A 24,950-nucleotide genomic window follows, 5' to 3' on the forward strand; every position below is an offset into this window, starting at 1 on the left:
AAAAAGCTTCAATCATGGCTTGGTCACTGCTACCGTAGGCAACAAAACTGCCATTTCCTTCGAGCAAAGCTCTAAAGCAGCCAAGTAGCTCGCAGGAAAGACGAAAGAGTGAGCACGGGCAATGAAAGATCATGTTCTAAACGCACCGTTTCTTGTTTCTGGAATAACTATCTTTGGGCCTCTAATTGGGCCTTCTATTATTAACCCATCTTAAACAGTTGTATTTGTACCATTGAAGTGGGCCACTATGAAAACTATGAGCTCAGTCAATTTGTTAGAAAATGATTTATTAGATTTAGATTTCGTTCGGAGCACTATCCTTAATTGTAAATTCAATTCAAGATTTTTTTTAAGTTGTTTTAAAAGTTAAAATAAGATTGTTTTGATTTTGATTTTAAATAAAATGATATTTTATCTAAATTTGAACTTAGTTCGAACTTGAATGTTGATTTATTTAATTAACCAAGTCAATTTTCATTTTAATTCAATATAAAAAACTTGCTTCATTCTAGATTTTATAACTATAATTTCAAACAATAAGCATATTATTTATTTTTTTATAATTTTTTATACCACCTGAAAATAATATTTTACTTAGAAATATTTTTGTCTTATGTAAAAGAAATATTAAATTAATATTTTTTAATGAATTTTTTATGTCTTTGTGTGTTAATTTCAAATATATATATAAAAATATTTTAATATACTTTTAAGTGAAAAATATTTTTTAAAAGTACCTTACATTATAATAATAAACATGTATTTAGAGAGTGTCTAGTAGTGTAATAATGGTTGCTTTTTAAAATATTTTAAGCTAAAAAATATATCAAAATAATATTTTTTAAAATTATTTATGATATCAATACATTAAAAAAATAAAACAACATATTAAAAAATTAATTTTAATAGAGAAAAAAAGAATGAACCACAAACGATTGCGTGATATATATAAATAACATAGAAATTTAACTATGTAGTTGGTAGACAAATTTTGCCCCTTAATTTTTTCAAATAAACCAAGGAGTTATTTTTTCTATTAAAAAAGCTAAATTCGATCCCAACATTCCAACATTTATTTATTTTTCTATAAAATTATCATCTGTATTTCCTTGAAAGTATTATTAATTAATTTATTTTCCAAAGAGATTAATTTATAATTTTTTAAAAAACATAAAAAATATTAACAAATTAGTTTATAAATCTATTTAAAAATGTAATTGTAATTGCTTTTAAAAATACTTTATACTTAGAAATGTATTAAAATAATATATTTTTAAAATTAATGCATTAAAATAATTTAAAAACATAAAAAAAAATTAATTTAAAGTAAAAAAATATAAAAATTTTAATTTTTTTAAAAAATACTTTTAAAATATAAAAACAAACACAACCTATATATCAATCAACTCTTCCGAGTTTAATTTACACTTATAAAATTAAATAGTGGTGTGTTGATTTCTTAAAATATATAAACTCATTTATAAGAAAAAAAAAGAAAGAAAATACTACAGGGGCACTATTATAATTTGCTTATCTTAAAAAAAAATGGCACCGGATTTGCCACGTAATACGTGCAACCGCACAACCTCTAGTACTCAGCGTGTGTGCAAGCTATCACGCACGTGTTAACCACAGAGGCGACGCACCCATGTAAACGTGTCAAATAAGATCCATGCGAAAAACAACCTTAAAGCACGTGTTTCGTTGTCTTAACCACAACATGATAAAACACCTCCCAATTTAACGCATGCCAGATATTGATGCAAACAATATAATATTAGAGAATCAGAAATTACGAAAACTTAGTTTGAAAATGCAACGCCAAAAGAGATTACAAGTCCAAGCTATGTCAATTAGATCTCCCAAATCTTCATCGCCGCCACCGTGGGGGGTTCTTCTTCTTCTTGCTCACCATCTTGATCCTAAATCTTTAGGGGTGGCTTCATGTGTGTCCAAGTCATGGTACTTGTCCATGGCGTCTGACCATATTTGGCAACCTTTGTGTATGAATCATTACCCTTCTCTTTCTAACCTTAAGATTACGCATCCTTCTGTTTCTTACCACCGTTTGTATGCCATGGCATACGTTGCTGCCAAACGCAGGGTGAGAGGTCCCTCCGTGCCTCAATTTTCCATGGACAGTCTCATCTTTGATATCCATATTCTGGGCACCAAGGGCAATCATCCTATCGTCAAAATAGCAAAGCCTGGTAATGAATTTTGTTTTGATCATAATGGGGTGTTTAGATTTGATTTTGTAGTGAATAATTATGAGTGCTTGACGTCGTCAATGAATGAGATGCTAGAGGATGTAAAAATCACATGGAATGTGGTGTTGAAAGATTGGAGTGCGGTTTTTACCATGATGGATTATGAAGGGAAAGTGAGATATTCTCCTGGGTCTGAAGGTTGGTTTTCGCAGGAGTTACCACCACCACGGTGTTGCTCTAGTGATTCCACAAGTGGGATCGTGGCAGATTTGAAGTTGGTGTTCAATCGTAGGAAAGTTGGTGGTGACAAAGTTAGGGTTGACAAGGTAAGTGTGGGAATATTGAATGTTGTTAATTGGAGATACGTGATTGTTGAGGATGGTATTAGGTACCTGCAACATTTCCTTTTTCCATCTTGATTTGTATATTTTACAGCCCTTGTATGGTGGAGAGTTTATTTTCTATTTTTTAACTCATTTTATGTTCTTCAACAAGTCCACGGGTCGCTTGGTTGAAGTTCTTAATCTGCACGTCTCAACTGCTGTCGCCAAGCTCTGCATTATGTATAAGTGTTCGAGTACCATATATATTTTTTTAACTGAGAAACAAAGAGATATTACATGTGTGTGTTGCAATTTAGATTGCGCCTCTTCATCTGGGAAGAAATCCAGGTCTGATAATGTTCTTTAAATTTAGATAACTTGAAAGAATAAAAAGAATTAACAGCTGAGAAACCATCTATCTATGTATCTATTGGTATAATTTTTGAAAGAATGAATGAGAAAATCTACTGACTGATTAGAATTCGAAGTCTATAATTGTATTTAAGGAATATTATTGTAATAAATTATGTTTATGCGGATTCGAAGTCTATAATTGTATTTAAGGAGTATTATTGTAATAAATTATGTTTATGCGGAGATTATGATATAAGAGAGCACTGATGCTTTCGATACTGTTGTTATGCATCTAAGTTGGGTTCTGAGTATCTGTTGGGACTTCCCTTTTTAATTAGAAATCTCGAGCTTAAGCACAGAACTTGAAAATACAGACGGCTCCAAAAGCCCAAAGTGTTCGGTAAAGTGCCATGGTGGCTTTTACCAGTTTTTATTCAAAAGCAAGTGTTGACATGCTTTTGCATCAAAACAAGAATACCATTGCTTTCTGCAAAACAAGGGAAAAAACCCGGACCCATTAGGCTGTTGACTTGTCTAAAATTAGGGGTAGAAATGGGTGGATCTTCTCTGCCTGTAATTTAAGCCTTACCAGAGTCGTTACATCGTTTATGCGTGGGTTAATCTAGGTTTAATTAAAAAAAGATCTCTTGGTTTTTTGAATTTGATCAGTTTAGAAAAAACTAGAACTTGAATTGGGTTAATCTAGGTTTACTTAAAAAAAGATCTCTTGGTTTTTTGAATTTGATCAGTTTAGAAAAAACTAGAACTTGAATTTGATCATATCAAACTTTGCTCCAGTCAAGTTTCAAGCTTCGTAATATGAAGGTAAGAAACCAGGGCAAATAGGGGACGAGAAGAGAGTAGAAAGAAGAAGAGAATTAATTTAAGAACGAAAAAAACACTTTGATTAGTATCTTTTGCCTTTAGCCATATATACTAAAAGAAATCTAATCTGCTAATATACGCAACTGCAAGGCATGATCCTTGAAATATATGCGACAGAGTATACATATAATTAGCGGGCCTAGTCTCGCCACATTAACGACATCATGAAGATTAATGATTACAAGCAATGAACCTCCAAACTCCTGATAACAAATTCCCCAAACGAGACATAAGCTGGGATTTGAGGACTTTTTTCTTGGAGTGAAATACCCTCTTGGACTCTTTAAGATATTCGATGAAATCCTTAACATTCTTGAGCAGCTTCAATGACTTGAGGTCGGGCTTGAATTCCTTATGCGCCATTCTGTACTCAGCTTCCAAGCATCCCATATCGTTTTCGAATGCATAGATCCGCTCCATGAGATTTTCCATACCATCAAGGTTTTTGCTTTTGTATTCGTTAGAGAGCAAGGTTTCAAGGTATTTGATTTGAGATTGAACGTAAAGCCTATCGTTTTCGATCTTTTCGGTTACGAGTTTGTAAAGGTCAGAATCCGTGTATTTGCTGCCGGCGAGGTCATGATGGGGTGATTGAAGCTGAGATTTGAGGACTTTTTTCTTGGAGTGAAATACCCCCTTGGAATCTTTAAGATATTCGATGAAATCCTTAACATTCTTGAGCAGCTTCAATCTCTTGAGGTCGGGCTTGAATTCCTTATGCGCCATTCTGTACTCAGCTTCCAAGTATCCCATATCGTTTTCGACTGCATCAATCCGCTCCATGAGAATTTCCATACCATCAAGGTTTTCGCTTTTGTTTTCGTTAGAGAGCAAGGTTTCAAGGTATTTGATTTGAGATTGAATGTAAAGCCTATCGTTTTCGATCTTTTTGGTTACGAGTTTGTAAAGGTCACAATCGGTGTATTTGCCGCCGGCGAGGTCATGATGGGGTGATTGATCAGAAAGATAGTTAGAGGATAACTTTCTGTGATAATTTGGAAGGTAAGAAACGCAGACCGAGTTGGGGTTACAAAGATTACTGCTGCTACTAGGCATGGAGCAGCGTAACTCTTGAGTCTTGCCTTCTTCTTGCATGGAAGTATTCCTGGGGTCCGCCATTGATAGTGGTCGGGATATGCTGGTTAATTTTCTCTAAGTTTCGTTCAATCAGCCATGAATATATATAGGGAAAGCTTGCAGCAAATTCGTTTGCAAATAAAATTCTAATTTCACTACGAAGAGGATTAGCTAGGTAATTTAGTTCCCTTAGAATACGATCAAATCCCAAACTAGAAGTATTTTTGAGGTTATATATATATATATATATAAAATTAGTCCAACTCACAAAAGGATTTATATTCTTACATAATATTTTAAATTTATTGACATAATTTAGTTTGATAAACTTAAATAATTTAATTTCTTTTTCCTTGTAACTAATTAATGATACATTAACTTTTAAATAACATGAATAATATATATGCATGCGCCGAAATGACATGTTAGCATAGCAGGCACCACGTTATCTTAATGTATGCTTCGATCCTTTGTCTCGTGTCAATAATGATCACTTGTTCTCCGTGTTGTTCTTGTATGGCAATGTTCTTCTCTACGATATTAAGTTGTTGCCCTTGTCTGTCATGCATACACTGGCTGTTAATTGTAACCCTTTTTTTTTTCCTTCTGAGGGTGGTGGGTTCATGTTTGCCTTAGGTTCCTGAACTGTTTATCTCCCTCAGATCTTAACCAATGAAAATTCAATCGACTTTGGCACGACACAGCTGAGTGGAGATTAAACTCGGTATGTTAACTGACATGTTTTAGTGAAGTAAATGAAATTCAAAGTTACAGAGTTGAAATTTTTACTTTGATTAAATGCTTTTTTTCAGATTCTGTCAAATTTCTTCCTTGGGTTGAAAATACTACTGATTTTATTCATAAGCATCGGATGCATGGCTATTGAAAGTTAGCATGTATCTGCACATTTGCATGAATGGAATATTTATCCAGTACTATTCAGGTAAGATTTGAGCAAATTTGTTCGATTTCACCAGTAATTAATGTCCTCATGTTTCATTATTTGCAGTCTTATTATCTTCCCCGGGAAAAAGAGTTAATTTATATGCAATTTAACTCTGGGATTTTCATTTGAACTGTTTGATGAATTGGATCATGAAGCTATAAGCAACGTGGTAAAGAAGATATAAGTACAGCAAACAATGTTTTCTTTTACATCACCTATGAAGGGGCGGTTTATATTGGCAAATTCAGCATGGGAACTCTGTTTTTATTATTTTTCTATAATAATCGAGTGTATTAATTAAAAAAGTAATTATTTAGAAGATGATTTTTAAAAGTTGAATGGTTATTTATAGAAAAATAAAAGGGTTGTGCTATAACTAAGATAAAAAAAATATAATAGAAAAAAACAACCAAATTACTATTAGTAATATGTATTTGTCCATATATAAATACTCAAATGCACTACAAAGGAGGAGCTCTGCTATCCTCTGTTGTTTGTTAAATCATGGTTTAGTTTCTTATTCCTCGCTTGAAGAGGATGCCCTTAGCTGATGTTCTTCATTTGCAGGTATGAATTCGGCTGTTTAGGTCTGATACAGTTGTGGAAGCCTGTAATTCTCTTATGAGCACGTACAACTTCAAGTTCTTGTTTCAGTTCATTTTCTACTTAAAACTATTTTAGAGAAGGTGGTGGGCGGCGATAGGTTTTTTAAACCTATGTTAGACAAGAAGGTGGGGTGATAGGTTTTAAAATTAATCTGCTGTACCGAGTTTAGCATTAATACAACTTATTGTTTTATGTTAATTTTTTTTTTGATTGGAACTGTGCAACAATAAACTAGTATCTTCTAAACTCTAATAACATAAAAAACAAACAACACTGAAATATGTGACGGGTCCTCTAAACTAGTATCTTCAGAACATTCTGACATTGACATGCATGATCGAGCCCAAAGGGCTTTCACTTGAGGGAATGTGTTAAAGAATAATATAAATCATATCTTGGGACCTCATGTAATAGTTTAAGCTTTTAGGTGATATGATTTTTTGAGATGGTTTAAGTCCAAAGAGCTTTCACTTGAGGGGGTGTGTTAGAGAATAATATAAATCATATCCTGGGACCTCACCTATCAGCTTAAGCTTTTAGGTGAGATGGTTTTTTGACAGGTAATAGGTTTTAAAATTAATCTGCTGTATCGAGTTTAGTATTAATACAACTTATTGTTTTATGTTAATATTTTTTTTGATTGGAACTACAATAAACTAGTATCTTCTAAACTCTAATAACATAAAAAACAAACAACACTGAAATATGTGACGGGTCCTCTAAACTAGTATCTTCAGAACATTCTGACATTGACATGCATGATCTTCATCTTCTTCATAAACTTAAATCACACGGTGCATCCATTGAAGGGTCCTCTAAACAAAAAAAGGAAAATTGTTTGTAGGTGTTTATCCTTCTTCTTTAACCACAGTACACTGCTCATTTATCTATCATTAAAAATCCTAATCGAATAAGGTTTGCTTCAAGCTTTGTCAATATACATGTACGAAACCTAGGCAAATTGGAGATGAGAAGAGAGAAGAAGAAATAGAGTAGAAAGAAAAGGAGAATTAATTTAAGAATGAAAAAAAATTACCATCTTCTACCTCTTTCAAAACTAATCTACTACTGCAAGACATGATCCATTAATACATGCGATCGAGTTTGCATATAATTAGCGCGCAGCCTAGTCTTTCCACAATAACGATACCATTAGGGTTAATGATTACAAGCAATGAACCTCCAAACTCCTGATAACGAATTCCCCACACGAGACTTGTCTTCAGCACCGGGCCTTTTCAATCCCAAAAGCTGAGATTTGAGGACTTTTTTCTTGGAGTGAAATACCCTCTTGGACTCTTTAAGATATTCGATGAAATCCTTAACATTCTTGAGCAGCTTCAATGACTTGAGGTTGGGCTTTGAACCTCCAAACTCCTGATAACGAATTCCCCACACGAGACTTGTCTTCAGCACCGGGCCTTTTCAATCCCAAAAGCTGAGATTTGAGGACTTTTTTCTTGGAGTGAAATACCCTCTTGGACTCTTTAAGATATTCGATGAAATCCTTAACATTCTTGAGCAGCTTCAATGACTTGAGGTGGGGCTTGAATTCCTTAATTATGCGCACTTCTGTACTCAGCTTCCAAGGATCCCATATTGTTTTCGACGACATCAATCCGCTCCATGGGAGCTTCCATACCATCAGGGTTTTTGCTTTTGTTTTCGTTAGAGAGCAAGGTTTCAAGGCATGTGATTTGAGATTGAACGTAGAGCCTATTGTTTTCGATCTTTTCGGTTATGAGTTCATAAAGGTCAGAATCAGTGTATTTGCTGGCGAGGTCATGGGGTGATTGATCACATAGATAATTAGACGAGAACTTTCTGTGATAATTTGGAAGGTAAGAAAAGTAGACCGAGTGAGGGCTACAAGGATCACTGCTGCTATTAGGCATCGAACGACACAACTCTTCGAGCCTTGACAGGGCTCTAGGTGTGGGGATGCGCTAATGAAAATACACTGTTTAAAATTCAGTAGTGATGAACAATGGCAACCTTGTATAAGCAAAGATGAATTCGGCAGGCAACATCTATATGAGTTTTTAAGCTTGCGACTTAGCATGAATGTGGAGACTTAAATAATAAATCTTCTAAGTTAACAGCTAATGCAGCAGCGTAGACAGTTAGGACTGCCATGTAAGCAGGTAGAATGTGGCTGCATTATGAAGGCTGAATGTGGAGGAAGTGGCAGAATAATAGAAGAGAAAGTGCCCCACTATGCCCTGAAAATTAAGGATCATGGGTAAGCCACTAAGATCATGGGGGAGTAAATGCTCTACTATGCCTTGAAAATGAGGGATCATAGAAATCATTGGGAGTAAGTGCCCCACTATGCCTTGAAAAATAGAGATCATGGGTGAGCCTAACAACTCACATTTGTCTATAAATAGGCTGCAAAGTCTTTGCTGTGTAACATGCGATTTATGTGCATAGTACACACACTCTTATTGTGTAATCCTTTGTTGATAAGATAAATAAAGGTTGAGAGGTATTTTTGTGAAGATTCAGCGTGCTTGCTTGTGTTTGTTCTTTGTTTATGACTTGGTAATTGTAAGAACTTTTTTGGTTGAGCGAAACACATAATTATAGGAAACACGAACAAAAAAGGAAGGCAAGACTGAGTCTAGTTGGGACTAGATTACCATATTAGGTTAAATTTCATTGCGAAAAATTTAACCCCGTGACACTTGCCGTCTTCTTGCATGAAAGTATTTTTTAAGTCGCTTGATAGGGGATTCACCTTTTTATTTTATTTTCTTGAGGTTTTTTTTTTCCAGATCTTGAAGTGTTTTTTGAAGAAATATATATTAGCACATGTATTGACGTTTTAATAAGACAAAATAAGAAAATGACAGATAAGAAAGAAAAGAAAAGGTAAATGTCCTTCAAATTTATATATAACGCTGAAACTTCTAGAAAACATAGGAGTAAAATTTAAACCTCTCAAACTGTAGGAGTAGATGGAAAATAGCAGGGGTAATAATAGTAAATACGAGGGACAACAAAACACATTACATTGAGTTAATATTTGATTGTTATCTCGAGACATAATAGATGAAGATAATATATGAAAGAAGAGAATATCAATGACATGTTTTTTAGTTATTTATATTTTGAAAATATATAAAATCACCAAAAAAAACTATCCATGCATTTATTTTATAACTTTGTCTTCATCCTTGTTCAATTAAATATGTTTTTTTCATTTAATTAAAAGAATATCACCATCTTTTTTTTTTAAAAAAAATTAATTATCGAAATAAAGGAAACCTAGATAGAGCAGGCCATATCAATTTTTTTAACACAAAAAAAAAAAATAGTGTTATCAACGTGTTTTCCAATAAAAAAAATTAAACCTGATAAAAAATAATTCAATATAACACGATTAACTTGGTAAGTCTAGATATAATTCAAATAACTAAAAAAATAATAAAAAAAATAAACATTCACAGAAATTAAGCACTAACAAAATGAGAGGATATTTAATTGAGATTGCAATAACTTTATAAGAAACAAAACAAAAAGAAATCATGAAAATCAATTAAAAATAAACCAAGTTTTGAAAGATAATTTTTTTAAAAAAACAAAACCAACAAAAAAATACCTAAGTGAGTGGGCTTATGTAACCTAGTATGTCTATTCTCTAACAAAAAAACAAAGATCCATGGATCTGCTAGCCGAGACCATGTGTCTAAACCTTTATTTTTTTTCTATTTTAAGGGGTGTCGTCCCAACCTTTCTTAAATGAAAAAAATAGTTAGCACTATATTACTTGTTAAGACGGATGACATGTTGCATGTTACGTCTGGATGCTAACGATAAAAAGTTCATTGAAAAGTAGAAGCAAAAGTATTTTACATCTAAAAATCTATTTTTTTGATTATTTTGCTTTTTAAAATATCTAAAAAAATACTTTAAAAACCCAAAAAAACTTGTTTATTCTTTCAAATAACCTAAAAAAATAAAAAAATCATTTAAAAAAAAAAGGTTCAATGATTAAAAAACATTATAGATTCTTATAGGAAACAATATCTATCTTTTAGTTTTTTTTCTTTGCAATTGTAATGTAACAATATCGGTAAAGATCTTTAATGATAATGGTAATAGTATCCTGGGTAAAAATAAAGTCTAAGATACTATTTATTTTTGTATTTAAATTTGTGTTTAAGTGTATTTTAAAAATATATTTTATTTGAAAAAATATCAAATTAATTTTTTTAATACTTTTTAATGATTTTAATATATTATATTAAAAATAAAACAGAAATATTTTTAAGCCAAAGACATTTCTAAAAAGCATATGCAATGTAATGTTAAAACTAAATTATCCAAGAAAATAAAACACACCAAAAGAACTAAAAAAGGCCATTCGCTTTTAAAGAAAATTACGAAAGAACCCTCTTCCCGCCTCTTTAAATACCCTCCCTTCCCTCTTTTCACTTCCAAAATAAATCATGGCGCCAAAAAGATCTTCTACAATCCAAATCGGTAAAAGATGAAACAATTCACAAAACCTTAATTTCCCATCAATCAAATCTTCAAATTAACGATTTCTAGCCTTAATTTTTCCAGCATTCTTTTGATTTTGTGTTTTACAGGTAATTGTGAAGTTGCTGTGGAAGCAAACAAATTTGTTATCAACGATTCAGAACCAAACAGTCTGCACATCTCAATCAATCGAAATGCAAACGTTAAAATTTCAGGTATTTTTTTATTTGAATTTCTTAGTCTAATTATGATTATAAGGTTATTATTATGTGTTTAAATTGAGTCAATAATAACTTTGAAACAGTGAAGGATGAGCTTAATAATGATTTTTTGCTATCAAATATCGAAAAAAGAGGTAAATCTTTTGTTCAATCTGAGAGCTTAATTAGGACTAAAAATTGTGGCTTTCTTTGGGTTGTTGATGATTTTTTTTGTGCATTAGTGAAATTCGAGGATGGTTATGCTTTTTTCGTCGTGAATTCAAAGGATAAAGATAGTAATAGCAAATGTTATCTTGAGGTATGTTATTGCATACTGGGTATGATTTATTTTTGATGCATTCGTGTGTGTGTGTTTGGCTGTTTGGTGAATATATTTATATGATGAGTTTTTGTTTATTAATTGATTTTTTTAGGAAGTTTTAAAGATTTATACAAGAGAACTACCTGCAATGAATTATGCTGCTAATACTGGAAAACAATCAATGTTTCTTGAAAAATGTATCTCCAAGGGGTATTGATTACTTTTTCTCTTGTCTATTTTAGTTGTACTCCCTTCGTTGTTTTGAAATGCTTTATGTACTAACACTAATCTTGCAGGAAATACTGTACACTGCTTTTGAAATCCAAGTCAACAGAAGGTCCTGGTGAGGTAATCCTGCTTTGTCCCTCTACGTGTTTATTTGGTTGTGTACTTCAGAAGGAAAACAAAAAAACAGTATACCCTGAAATCTTCTCATGCATTGCAAATGGTTTCTATGTTGAGGTGTTGCATCTTAGACACGTGCTGTAGGTGGTCAACTCTAATCTACATGTTAGCTTAAAAAAACAATTTTGTTATCTTGACTAGTGATGAAGTATAAACACCATATATATTTACGAAACAAGGTTTTTTCTTCGTGGTTGGATTATGGATTGGTTAAGTTTCTCTTTAAGTAGCTCTCTTCTCTAATGTCGAGGAAAACTTTCTTAATGAATGTTTTTCTCGCCTGCAAAAAATCCTTTTTTAGGGTGTTTGAGGACTCTCTGATGATAAAATCAATAAAATTATAGAGAAAAAAGGTAATAAATATGCTTGAAGAGCTTTAAATTATGAAATTCAGGTTGTTTTTATGTTGAAATTATATGCTTTTATTGTAGAAAAACTTGAATCTCTTATCTGGTAGTTCAAGGGGTATTTATAGCCATTGATCCTTGTTTTTTTTTTGGTAAAAAGACTGAAAAGTAATTTCACCATAATAATATTTACGAGGGATAAATATCATTTATACAAGCATTATATTTATAGCCGTTGATCCTTGTTTTTTTTGGTAGAAAGACTGAAAAGTAATTTCACTATAATAATATTTATGAGGGATAAATATCATTTATACAAGCATTAATTATTCTTTACATAAGTATTAATGAATATTAATAAAAATGGATATCTCTTATATAAGCGTTAATAAAAAATAAATATTCTTTACACAAACATGAAGAGAAAAGAAGAAAAAATGACCTAGGACATGTCTTTGGCTTAAAAGGAGGTCAATATCTACCTTTTAGGGCTGCGCTAGGGTGCTGCACTTGAGTCGACAAGGAGGGGTTTGGGCAGATGCCGAACACCTGAGCTCAGGTATGCCCATCCCACTATCTGGGCTCGGGTACTCTACTTGAGCCCCTCAAAGGTGTCTTGGAAATGGATTGAAAAAAATGGTCCCATGACTTGTGTGGGTTTTGTGTTAAAGAAAAAAGGGATAAAATCTTGATCCATCAACCAGGGTGCATTGTTATTAGAGAATATAGGTGGTCCTACCTTAGTTTTCCTGCTTTCCTGCCTATTTTGACTTTTGTCTCAATTTTGTGATTTCTTTAACATCCAAACACTTCATGAAAGTGCAAGAATTTGCATTTGCATATTGTGAACAATGAATTGATTGCATCAACGAAGAAATTTAGCTAGCATTTTTTTACATTGGCCTTGTAACTCAACTTTTTTATGTTACTAATGCAGGTTATAGCTGCAATTACGTATCAAATTATCCCTGCTGACATGCAGTATGCTGAGGTTCCTCTTGCCGCTGTTAGTGCAGTCTACCAGCACAAGGTTTACTGTCTGCTTATTTACTGCTGAAACACATTGCTACTCTTCTGAACCAATGATTGATGATATGAGTCTGTTCAGGAAATTTTGCTCTGAACTTTACTGCTACTTCAATTACTCAGGGTTTTGGTCACTTCTTGTACATGGAATTGAGGAAGAGACTTCAGAATGTTGGTGTCCATACAATATACTGCTGGGGTGATAAGGGATCTGAAGGTTTCTGGGTTAAACAGGTAATGCTCAATTGAGAATGTCTTCGGATTGGAGCATGATATGTTCTTATTGATTTGAGTTACTATTCCAGATGTCTTTCCGCAATGTATAAAATTTATATAGTGAGAAAAGGCCTTCTGTTTTTCCTCAAACAGCAGAATTATGCAAGATAGAGTTTTCCAATAGCTAGTTAATCCATAACAACAGTGTTTTTGTCCATGTCTTGCAGAAGTCATTATGTGATTTAAGTTTGAACTTTTGCAATATAATGAAAACGAATGCAGGGTTTTGCATCAATAGCAGAAGTGGATAAAAAAGGCAGACCTCGGAGGCTGCCTATTAAGCCCAACATCCGTAGAGCATTATGCTTTCCTGGCAGTTCGACTCTTATGGTTTCTCATCTAAACGAGGGGAATTCAGCTACCCCTGAGGCCTCTCTGCAGTTTTGTTTTCCACTAAAGCCTTGTAATAATTCCTCATCAGCTGTTTATAGATCTGCTGAGTCTGGCTTTATTGCAGAGGATTACACTACTTTGAAGTCACAAAACCAAATAACTTCCAGGATAGAAAATTCTCAACATGAAAGATTTGCAAAGGATGAATTTTCTGGAGCAGATGCCAATCCAAGTGGTAAGACGAATTCTATTTATTTATTTTTCTAACATGTGCTGCTTTTAATGCATAGTGATGTTTTTCATATTTCATTATTCGGCTTAAGCCCTGCATAAATGCTTTAGAAATATTTGAAGTGAAACATCTCTTCTATTTCTGCATCTTCAGATCCCAACTTTCCACTCCTACCCTTTCTAGCAAATTTCCATAGGTTACTAGGATAGGCTTCTACCATCTTTTGTTTTTAATTTTTTTTCAACAGGCCTTCCTCAGAGTCCGTATTGTGGTGACTTAGCTCCTTTTGAGAGAGGGGAATGCAGCAAGATGACAACTGTTGCAGAATTAGCCAAGACTAGAGCTGATGCTGATGTCAAATGCAATTATAGCTATATACAAGGTACTAAGAGGAGGGCTTGGGAAGCTTCATTGTCATCACTGAAGACTAAAAAGGTGAAGGGAAGCCATCAAACTGACTATGAATCAGATTCTGGCTGCGGTCCAGGTTCAGAAAGATTCACAACTGATCCATGTTTTAGGGGGTGCTCCTTGGGAATTTCAAAAAATAACTCTTTTGGAAAAGCTACTTCTATGGATCCTTTGACTCGTAACTGCATGGAAAATAATGTGAAAGAGGACAAATCAAGTAATAGAACATCAGAGGTTCTTGTCAGCAAAGAATTTCAGTCTAAAGGAGAATGCTTTAGAATCATGTTGATGAATATTGCTGATGATGATAAGAAGATGCATCTAACGAAGGTATATCCAATATCTGATTCCTGTTCCACATATCATATATAAACATCACCATGAATTTCTTTGTTTGGCACTTTTAGTGCTGTGATTGAAGATTGAGATATTCTGGGGTTCAGGTTATGAATCCATGTGAATGCTTTGACATATTACTAAATCAGGACATTTTCATCCTTTCCCATTTACTTTATGATTTTACAGCGAAATGCTTTCCATGTTTTATTCCTCCCAGTAATTGTGTACAGGTGCCATGCATGTAGCTATCTTGATTAATAGCTACATAATTAGTTGTTGCTGAATATGGGATTTGAAGTGCTTCTGTGGTGCACTCAGTTAACTCCTATACAAATCATTTGTATTGGCGCTTTGCAAAATGACTTCTAAAGGATTTTGTCCCTCTTTTGTTATGAAAAGCAGAAGGTTGAGCATGCACAAATCAATTGTGTTGGTCACTGATTTTTCTCCCAGACATAACTAGTTATTTATTTAGAATAATACGTCACTGAGGCTGAACAAGACTTATTCTTTCTAGCTTGAATACTTGATTTGATTGTTCATTCCCATGCTAAAATGCCCATTCCTCGTGAGTTAATTGTATTGTATGGAATGTGGTTATATTTATGTGTGTTTGTTGAGAATTAGTACCTTTTGTATAGGTAATTGAAACTCTTGGTGGTGCCGTTACTCCTGATGGAAGTGTAAGCACTCATGTTGTCACAGGGAAAGTGAGAACAACTTTGAATTTCTGCACTGCTTTGTCTTCAGGGTTAGTCTTTTCTTCATCTACCATTTTCTTTTTAAAAATTGGATATTCTGCAATCTGTATATGCAATTGCGATGTCAAAATAGCTCAATGCTCTAGTTTAAAAAACTTTCCCCATTGTTGACATACATACATTTTTGAACACGCATACATAATACATTATTATTGCTTAAATTATTTTATGCTAACCTGGACGTATCGCCCCTTAAGCAGAGCTTGGATAGTCTCATCAAAATGGTTAAAGGAAAGCTTTCGCAAAGGCAGATTTGTGGGTGAGTTGAAAACAGATTAAAGCTTGAGTGTTTTAACACTCGTCTAGACTATTCTCGTATCTCCTTTTAACCAGTCTGATGTACAGACGAATTGCCTTATATACTGTACGATGAAGATTATGTGCTGAAGCACAAAGCTGAGTTAAAAGATGCTGTTCTCAGAGCGAAAGCAAGACCCCAAGCTCTTCTCAAAGGGTATAACGTATGCATAGCAAAGCATGTCCAGCCTCCTTTTCAAACTCTATCTGCCATTGTTGTGTCTGCTGGTGGAAATGTAAGTTTAGAATCTCATCTAGTTTGACTATATGTGGTGCACATTTGTGAATGATAATTTTGTTTTTCATGGCCAATTTTTATCATCTATATCAATGTACAGGTGAGATGGGTTTGAAAACTGAAACACAGAGAATCACCTTTTGTTGTGGATTTTGTATAATGCGGAGATAGGGACCGGTTCTGCTGCTTGATTAGAACCCTTTAATATCTGCTAACCATGGTGAAACAAATACAGGTAATTTGTGGACTAGATAAAGAAAATGAAGCATCAAAAACAATCTTTGTTGCCTGTGAAGAAGACATTGAAGAAGCATTATCAGCTGCGAAGAAAGGAATGCGGACTTTCAGCAGTGACTGGCTGATGAACTGCATCATGAGGCAAGAACTGGACCTGGAGGCACAACAATTTGCAGAGTCCTTGTGAGGAGACTAATTTATACTCACGTATCAAGTTTGGACGCCCCTTTTTAGTTCTTGCGTTTGTAAGTGGGAGGAAATTACGGTCTCAGAAAAGCAAGTGCAAGTATTTTATCCACGGAGTTCTTTTTGAATCTTTCAGGTGATTACTTGAATCCTGTATATTGAACTGTTGTTATGAAACTTTACCTAGCAGGTGAGGTCAACTGCTGACCTGCTAACCTTAGTACCTGAACTATTGTTCTTTCTGAGTTTTGACAGTTAAAATTAGGAACCTGCCAGAGCAAATAATTCTTGTCTTTGGGTTTTTAGCCCTTCAATTTTTGAAAACCTACAACTTAATCCCTTAACTCTTGCAGACTGTTATTTTATTAAAACATCTACCGGTTTTTTCTTAGTTGCAAACCTAACATTTGACGATTCTCGGAGACAAACCAACATGGTAAAAGCTCAGAGAATAATGTTTTCGAAAGACAATGGCCAGCAATGGTCAGGAGATTGATTCAATGGTTTTCAAACACAAAGAATTAAGTCATAGACGGATTTAAATCTAGGGTTTACTCTAAAAATGGCCAGCAATGGTCAGGAGATCGATTCAATGGTTTTCAAACACAGAATTAAGTCAGACGGATTTAAATCTAGGGTTTACTCTAATTTACTCCATCTAACAATTTAAACGTCACTCGTGCGCAAAAACGACATTCTTTGTCTTTGTTGTGAACAAATCCAAGTATCTGAAATTACAGATTTCATTTCGCACGCTCACTAATCCATCAACCATCAATTTTCCATTTTTATACTTAAAGCTATATTTCTCTTGATCTTACCACTATAGTCCCTGAAAAGTTTCAACAACACCACTCACCTGCAAAACTAACAAGAAATTCTATTTTTCATTTTCTTTTATCTTTCTACTCAAATCTCTTAAATAAAAATCTAAAAGAACCTCAAAAATGGGAAAAAATTCATAGGTGGGTTACTGTTAAACTTTATTAGCTGAACCATGGGGATGAGGTTGAAACATTTTAAGCTATAATGGGCTAAATGAAAGATTAATGAATATTTGGAGGCAAATATTTAATTTTTAAAACAACAAAACACATAGGATAAGAAAAGAGTATTTGGAGATAAGGCGGTGGACAGTGAATCCCGGAGAGAGGAGACACACATATAATAGTCCACAAACGAGGATACCCGCATAGACAGAATCTCATCTCCCTTCCCAATTGACTATAGATACAGACCTGGGCACTTCATTCCATTTTCTTGAGCCAAGAAAATGGCGGCAGAACCTGTATTTGTAAGTGGAGCTACTGCTATTCCCTCAAAGTTTCAGTCTTTTACAAGAAACATCAATGACAAGTCACAACCCAAGCTTCTTTTATACTCGAGAGTCAGAGCTTCACAAAAACATTCTATGGATGACAAAAACAATGTCTACAAACAACTGGGTTAGTTTGTTTCTCTCTGTTCTTTAGTTCTCTCTCTCTGTTTATATATACATCTCTTGGTGTTCGTAGTTGTTAGAGGGTCTTAACCCATTAATGAAAATGAATGAATTGGTTAGAGCTTAAATTTGAAATTTTCTGTGGTCAAATGTAGGAGAAATCGAAAGGGTTTATGTTAAAATGTCTAATTTAACTGTTTGGGATTGATTTTTCAGTTTATTTTATGTATTTTGTGGTTGGTTTTCCAAAAAAGCTCAGTTTTTTCAGCTTTTCTAATGAAATTTTGAAAACAGGCCATGAAGGTAAGTGCTTTTAGCATTCTGGAACTGCTTTGTTTTAGTTTTCCTGGGTAAAGTTGATTTCTTTACTTGTTATCTCTTGGCAAGAAAAGTAGTTCGAAAATGCTAATAAATAGCTCATTGGAAATTCAAAAACTCAACTTCAAGCATCACAATATTTGTTAAAATCTCAGGTTAGCGAGCTGATTATCCAGTAATTTTGGCGGCCATGTTCTTTTATTTATCCTTTTTGTTTGTGTTTAACATAATTCATCAGGTGTCAAGCTGAATCTTAGTTTCATCTCTGTTCACAAGTTTCGTTGTTGTTCACATTACCATGTGTTGAGGTTTTTTATTCTGTCATGATCGATCTTCATGGTAAAAATGTGGAGCTCGTGATGCTTGTTGAGGCTGTCTAATGACTTTAATTATTTGTTTTTCTTGACAATCTGAAGAATGGTCTAAATGAATTTTAGGAGAATAATGCAGTAGGCTAAAGCTGTAATATATTCAAAGATGAAGATTTAATGACATGGAATTGAAATTCAGGTTAACTTGTTCTGTCATATTATATATTACTGGAGCACAGCTCATTGATGTCATGGTGTATTTTCACATCTTGGAATGTTTGTGCCTGGTTTCAGTTGTACTAATTACCAGAGGATAGAGTTATATAAATGTAGAAGAAATTGAAATATGATCTTGAATCAGCCTTATCAGATGGTGGTTGCTATTTTCCAAATGCATGTATGTGTTGGTGCATGCTGTTTCATCTGGTGCTTTCTCATAGCTGTAGTTTTCACTTCTAAGTGGTAAGTTTTTTTAGGTTTGTTTTCTTTGAAAAAGAATATTGAAGATACGGTTCTCCGTGCTGAGATGTTAGCACCAACAGCACTGGAACATGAGGAAGCAAGACGAATCAAGCAGGAAGAAATGATACATGAGTGCAACTTATGGGAAGACCCTGCTAAATCCAATGAAATCCTCATCAAATTGGCTGGTAGTGCCAAAGCGATTGATGCTCTCAAAGACTTGAAATACAAGGTGATACACGTGGAGATCATTTTCTATGAGTTTTATCTACAGAACTGACATTTATGTTTACAGGAAGCATACAACAAGACTAGGTTCTATTGTTTTGGTTAGCCATGGGACTAAAAGCTTAGTGTAAAGCTTGCATAGGGCCATCACGAAGCATTACATTTTTCTCTGTACTAAATACTCAGACTTTTTACAGCCAAGATATTTGTAATTGTATATATTTCTTAGGCTGAAGAGGCAAAGCTGATCTCACACTTGGTGGAGATGGAAGCTATCAATTATCTGCCTAAATTTAAGAAAAGGACCACTTTTGTTTCCTTAAAAATAAGTCTTCTGATTTTTTAATTCCTGATAAGAATTAACCATTTTTTCTGACACCTGAAAATGTTGTTTTTTGTAAAATTTATACTCTCTGTTTGAAGTCCATGGCCTGAAAACTCTATTTAGATTCTTTGATTGTTGGATTGTTTCAGCTGTGCATGTCTACTGTGGTATATTTGCTTGTTAGTTTGTGCAAGGTTACAAATACAATTCTGCTTCTTCTGGTTTTCCTTTTGGACATGGCCATATTATAACGTACCATGTTATGCTGCTATTTCCACTAAAGCATATTAATCACCACCATGTTTTACAAATTGTTGTTTCTCTGGTATGCTGTAACTATTTGTTTGAAAATTGGAAACTATGCAGGTTACCACAGCATGTGTAGACGTTGTTCCTCTATTTCTCGGAACAGGTTTTGACTTTCAAATAGATGATGAGGAATTGATTGTCTCGTGTTCTCCCTCATTGCTAAGAGACGGGAAGAGCCGAACTGAACTGACAGTTTGCCTGCAGCACATTCCTACTGGCATAAGCGTTCAGTCTTCAGGTACTCAATTTTGTACCAGAATCTTCTGCATTTTAGTCTAGGGCTTGAAATTACTCTGTTTGATATGGAAAACTTTCGAAGTGGAAGCTTTTAGCAGCTTTGCAGTTGAAGCTTTTTTTGGTGAAACAGGCACCGCCTATGTCAGGGTAAAAGCTGAGATGAAAAATTCAAATGTTGAAAGGAATGCATTTCCCTCGCTTTAAATTTTCATGGAAAAAAATGAAAAGAAAGGTTTTAAAATCCCTTGTCCAGTTAATGTGATTTTTCGGATCTTGGTCTTTATTGCTAGTTACCTGTGTGCAAATGAATAACATACAAGTGGTAACAATAATGTTCACCAGACCTCAAGATATGATTTTAATTACCAGGTTGTAGGCACGGGAAATTATGATATTTTGCTCATTTGCACTTGACATGCTAATTAATGAAAAAAAACAGAGAGAGAGAGGCGCCTGTATTGGAGGCACAGATAAAAGTTGTTCAAGCTTTGTCTTGAGCTCACTTTTGAAAGTGTAAGGGCTCATGATTGAAGAATTAGTCACTTCTAAACCACCATAACCTCTGTCTTCTCTCCCAGACTTTCTCTGATGGGCACGGTTCAATTCTTGAAGTGATATTGTCATGTTCATTTTCACATGCAAATGCAAACCAGCCAGTTCCACCTTTCTCAATGCAATACTAAATATTTTGTAATTGTCTTTATCTGTTTCGGTGTGTTCTATAATTATTTCAATTAGCTTATAAGAAGGGATTAAAAATGGCTATTTTTATCTGCAGGTGAGAGGAGCCACTTTGCAAATAAGGTGAAGGCTCACAATAGATTGAAAGCCAAGCTTCTTGTGATTGCAGAGGAGCAAAAGGTTTGTGATGTGAGTAGCATCAGGAGAGATGACATTGTGGATGTGTGGCAAAAAGAGACCAGGAGGTATGTTTCTCAACCGTACAAGCTAGTACAAGATGTAAGAACGGGCATTGAACTGCCTGACCTAAACTCTATTTTGGATGGAAATATTAATACTCTTATCGGAGCCCATATTAATATTAGACATACAGAATAATTTTGCATTGCTATCATAGCTTTGTATTCAATGAGACCATTTTTGTTACCTATCATGTGATTTTGATTCTTTTGAACTCGAAAATTGAGCAACATCCCCTGCCCATTTTAGGCATTGAAACAAAAAAATGGGAATCAAATATCACTGAGTATCTTTTAAGCCCGTAATTGTAAACTGCAAATTAAGGGAGAAAGGGCTTTAGTTTACAAATATTACATTGCATATCCAACAGTAAAATGATCCATATGATTTGCCAACTTCATCAGATAGAAAATACTGTATTTCAAGTTTTAGCAGGATGCCTGTTAATCAACAATATTGAACAACATCATGCAGTTGTTTCATAGTATATGCTTACAAGAGGAGGCAATTCGATCAAATCAAGCGTGCTTGATCTGTTAAGAAATTATGGGAGCAAATTGAGAAGAAAATTACATCTCAGATGTACTTTTCAAAAGAGCCTTACATTTAGTTGTGCCCCTATGGAAAGGTTTGATGGCCTAAGCCACTTTTTAGCAGTGTTATGAAATCGCTTCATATGCATGGTGAATGTGCATTTTTTTAGGAAAAAAAACATAGCGAACCCGGTCAATTACTGTAATTGGGAACTGGTCCGTTATAGTAAAATATGATTCACTCTTCTATACTCTACACACATTCTCCATGATGCATCTTTCTTTTTAACCAAAACAACCGGGGAAGAGGAGGGACTGTTACTGGGTTGCACAATGCCAATATTCAACGTTCTTGCTCGAAGTTTTCGATCACATCCTTTTGAGCGGGCGGGTATCGATATGGTTTCATATCAACTGGTTCAGAACCTTAAATACAATTCTATGATCATGATTTCTTTCAGGGGGTAATTCTCATAGATATTTAAATATATCTCGTGATAACGTGTTCATGCAATTCACAATTAAAATGCAATTCACAATTAAAATTAAAATATAATTTTAGAAAGTTGCAACTCACAATTAAAATTAAAATTTAATTCTAGAAAGCCAAACTGATAAGAGTGTGACATAATTATTAATATATTTCAAGATACTAATACTGTTGAATGATATCATAAAGTAAGTTAATATAATTCTTTCAAAAACTAAATGATGTAAGAATCATTCTTATATTAAGTTGAGAAAACTTTAGAATTATTATTGATCAATAGGTTCAAAAATTTAGGTTTACAAGAGTTTAATTACATTTAAAAAATTAATCCTAATGGATGTATTATTATAGGTTAAATTGACTTACTTATAAAATTGATCCAGAACTTATATTAATAAACTCAAATATTGATCCAAACAAGTCTCGGATTTTAGCTAAAAATATGATATTAATTAAGTTTAAAAAAACCTTGTATTGAAGCTGATGTAAAAGAAATAAAATCCATAAGTGTGATTCCTATGCTATCTTGAGAACAAAAAAAGAAAAGAAAATATTGAAGATACGACAAGATTTATTTATAGCTCATAATGCTGCCCGATAACCCTAGAAATTGATACCCAAGTAGTTTCATCCATAACATATGAAAGAGAGAAGGGTGTCTAAATCAGAATCTTGTTTCAAGTGAACGGTACTATATATATGTATCAGCTTTGGCCCTAACATCTGAAAGGAAGAAGCGTGTCGAGCATCAGAGCCGGATTCATCTGTTTATATAAAAGTTTCAGATGGAACCCCTTTTCTAAGTGCATGGAACGGATGGTAACATGCATTTCATTTTCTTGATAGTCTTGGTCGGGGATTCTCAGTCCTTTGATACTTCTTAGTGCTATATCGATATGCATGCATGTTAGCAGCTGGCTAATAAACCTCTCTTACCTTCCAAAGAAAAATAATGGCGTCCGTCAATTAAAAAGATCAAGGGATGTAAGTGGTGAAAGGCGCGAGAGGAAAAACGACTGCGCTAACGAGGTAAGGCATAACGAAGTCGAGTGGCAAGCTGGTGGGTGGTCAAAGTCTTAATAAATGACAGCTTAGAGAGAGACAGATAATGGAGCAAAAGGTGATCAAAAGTCAACCAAAAGCTCCTTTACAGGGGATAGTAATGGTTTGGAAAGTTCTGTATGCTTGGATTTTCAGAAAGGAGGAGCATGTTTTTCCATAGGAAAGGTGTCTGTTGATCATGGGGCTGGCTCAGGTTTGCTTTGAGAAAACGCATATTTGGAAAGAAAAGTACTGTCGTCCCCAAGCCTGCAAGATCCACCCTGAATCTTGCTTGATGCTTGCTAGAATTGCCAGTGTCAATTCTTTAATTCCAATGAACACGTACGTACTATTTGGGTCCCCTCCCCTTAATTCGCAACGCAAGGTCAATTACCCCTAATCCTAACCCCATAATCACCAGCCATCAGCCAATCAATTCTCATCATTTTCTTTAAAAATATTTAACAAGCGCCTGGGATACATATGAAAGTTATCAATTTTTTTTTTATTCAATCAATTATTTCTTGAATCATAAAATCTCAAAATCAATATAGACAGGGACGGAACCAGGGAGGGCAAGCAGGCCCAGGCCTCTGCAAAACATTTTAATTTTAATTTTTTTTAATTTAAATAAATAAATTTTTAATAATATATATTATTATATTAATTTTAACCTCTCCTGTAAAATACACTTGGCTCCACCCCTGAATACAAAGATTAGTTAAAATATAGAAAAAATTAACTATGGAAGAGGTAATATTTCATGTCATAATTACAAAATTCAATCAAGAAAACTAAGATTTAAAATCTGATTTGAGTTAAATTTTTAAACTTGTTTAACCTAATCAACTTTTTAATTAACCTAGTCAAACTTGATCCAAACTCTAGATTGATGTCTAATTAGAAATAAAGTGCAAAACACTGTCGTTTTCATAAAAAAGTTATTAACCCAGGGACTCAACCATCCAAAGTTTTTTAATTTTTTTTTAAGGATTAGTCCCCATATCGGCTTTTACAACTAAAGCCAATAAACTCGGTTTCCATCTTCCTTGGTAAAAACAAGGGAAAAAACTCTCAACATTCAATTTACCAAATTAATTTAAGAGCCGGTACTTGGGCAAATTAGAATCGCACACATATAATTTATTTATTTATTGGATTCTTTTTGTTTCATAGATTAGGACTAACAAAACACACAATCTATCATTATCTCTTAATTAATCCCCCCACACACACACACACCATCTGGACTAGCTTCAGATGGCAATTCCTGTAGCATTCCAGTACCTGAGGATGTTGCTGTCCAAGCATTCCAGTACTTGAGGATAGTCTCTTCTTTATAGAATGAAGCATCCGGGTCTATGAGGAAAAAAAAATTGAATTGAGCATAGAAAGCTAGTTAATTACTCAATAAATAATAATTAGTATGCTTCTTTTTTTCCTCAACTTCTATGACAATCACCCCTATTTTACTAATTATAATTAAAATACAAAAAGATACGTCCTCGGGGGTTTTGTTTTATTAAGCAAATGCAAAAATCTGAAATTCTTGGGGATTTGTTCTTCCTATAAACTATTTGTTTCAAGTCAAATTGGTATTGTAATACTATTTTTTTAAAAGCTTTTTATTTAAAAATATATTAAAATAATATTTTTTTAAAAAAAATCATATTTCATATGAACAAATTAAAACAATCTAAAAAAACTCACTTTGAGGGGGGCGGCAGCGGTGGCGACGATTGCGGTGATGGCGACAGCGACAACGATTGCGATGACAGCTGGGCCGGCGACGATTGCGATGGCAGTGGCGGCAGTAACCTCGTAGCCGGCGACGA

General features: G+C 33.9%; 3 protein-coding genes and 1 long non-coding RNA gene across 4 annotated transcripts; 3 read left to right on the forward strand and 1 right to left on the reverse strand.

Moving 5' to 3' along the window:
• The first annotated feature begins 1,771 nt into the window (after positions 1 to 1,771).
• Positions 1,772 to 2,849, forward strand: LOC105127643 (probable F-box protein At5g04010). Its single transcript, XM_011029012.1, has one exon. It carries the CDS (start codon positions 1,814 to 1,816, stop codon positions 2,627 to 2,629), a length of 816 nt encoding a protein of 271 aa, XP_011027314.1. The 5' UTR covers positions 1,772 to 1,813; the 3' UTR covers positions 2,630 to 2,849.
• Positions 2,850 to 10,855: 8,006 nt separating this feature from the next.
• Positions 10,856 to 16,760, forward strand: LOC105127644 (N-acetyltransferase). Its single transcript, XM_011029013.1, has 14 exons — positions 10,856 to 10,889; positions 11,000 to 11,104; positions 11,194 to 11,244; positions 11,332 to 11,408; positions 11,524 to 11,621; positions 11,708 to 11,759; positions 13,101 to 13,193; positions 13,313 to 13,423; positions 13,688 to 14,033; positions 14,278 to 14,771; positions 15,422 to 15,531; positions 15,742 to 15,800; positions 15,887 to 16,074; positions 16,312 to 16,760. Exons 1-14 carry the CDS (start codon positions 10,856 to 10,858, stop codon positions 16,498 to 16,500), a joined length of 2,007 nt encoding a protein of 668 aa, XP_011027315.1. The 3' UTR covers positions 16,501 to 16,760.
• An 860-nt stretch (positions 16,761 to 17,620) lies between these two features.
• PRFB3 (peptide chain release factor) lies at positions 17,621 to 21,268 on the forward strand. The gene is made up of 6 exons (XM_011029055.1): positions 17,621 to 17,944; positions 19,046 to 19,263; positions 19,489 to 19,572; positions 19,734 to 19,805; positions 19,933 to 20,131; positions 20,909 to 21,268. The coding sequence occupies exons 1-6, from the start codon at positions 17,773 to 17,775 to the stop codon at positions 21,187 to 21,189; spliced, it is 1,026 nt and encodes a 341-aa protein (XP_011027357.1). The 5' UTR covers positions 17,621 to 17,772; the 3' UTR covers positions 21,190 to 21,268.
• A 2,916-nt stretch (positions 21,269 to 24,184) lies between these two features.
• LOC105127645 (uncharacterized) lies at positions 24,185 to 24,943 on the reverse strand. The gene is made up of 2 exons (XR_842680.1): positions 24,826 to 24,943; positions 24,185 to 24,474 (listed from the first exon to the last, which is right to left on the reverse strand). It is a non-coding gene; the product is annotated as an uncharacterized LOC105127645 (long non-coding RNA).
• Between the last annotated feature and the right edge of the window lie 7 nt (positions 24,944 to 24,950).

This window comes from Populus euphratica, unplaced genomic scaffold (assembly GCF_000495115.2).
Source record: "Populus euphratica unplaced genomic scaffold, PopEup_1.0 scaffold13.1, whole genome shotgun sequence".
Classification (NCBI taxonomy): Eukaryota; Viridiplantae; Streptophyta; class Magnoliopsida; order Malpighiales; family Salicaceae; genus Populus; species Populus euphratica.

Bases quoted from the DNA above. Each gene is read 5' to 3' on its own strand.
- LOC105127643 (XM_011029012.1), top strand. From the start codon at position 1,814: ATGCAACGCCAAAAGAGATTACAAGTCCAAGCTATGTCAATTAGATCT.
- LOC105127644 (XM_011029013.1), top strand. From the start codon at position 10,856: ATGGCGCCAAAAAGATCTTCTACAATCCAAATCG. The intron at 11,245-11,331 runs GTAAATCTTTTG...TTTGTGCATTAG, and splicing joins ATCAAATATCGAAAAAAGAG to TGAAATTCGAGGATGGTTAT. The intron at 14,772-15,421 runs GTATATCCAATA...CCTTTTGTATAG, and splicing joins AGAAGATGCATCTAACGAAG to GTAATTGAAACTCTTGGTGG.
- PRFB3 (XM_011029055.1), top strand. From the start codon at position 17,773: ATGGCGGCAGAACCTGTATTTGTAAGTGGAGCTACTGCTATTCCCTCA. The intron at 17,945-19,045 runs GTTAGTTTGTTT...AAGTTTTTTTAG, and splicing joins CAATGTCTACAAACAACTGG to GTTTGTTTTCTTTGAAAAAG. The intron at 19,806-19,932 runs GTTTTCCTTTTG...CTATTTGTTTGA, and splicing joins ATACAATTCTGCTTCTTCTG to AAATTGGAAACTATGCAGGT.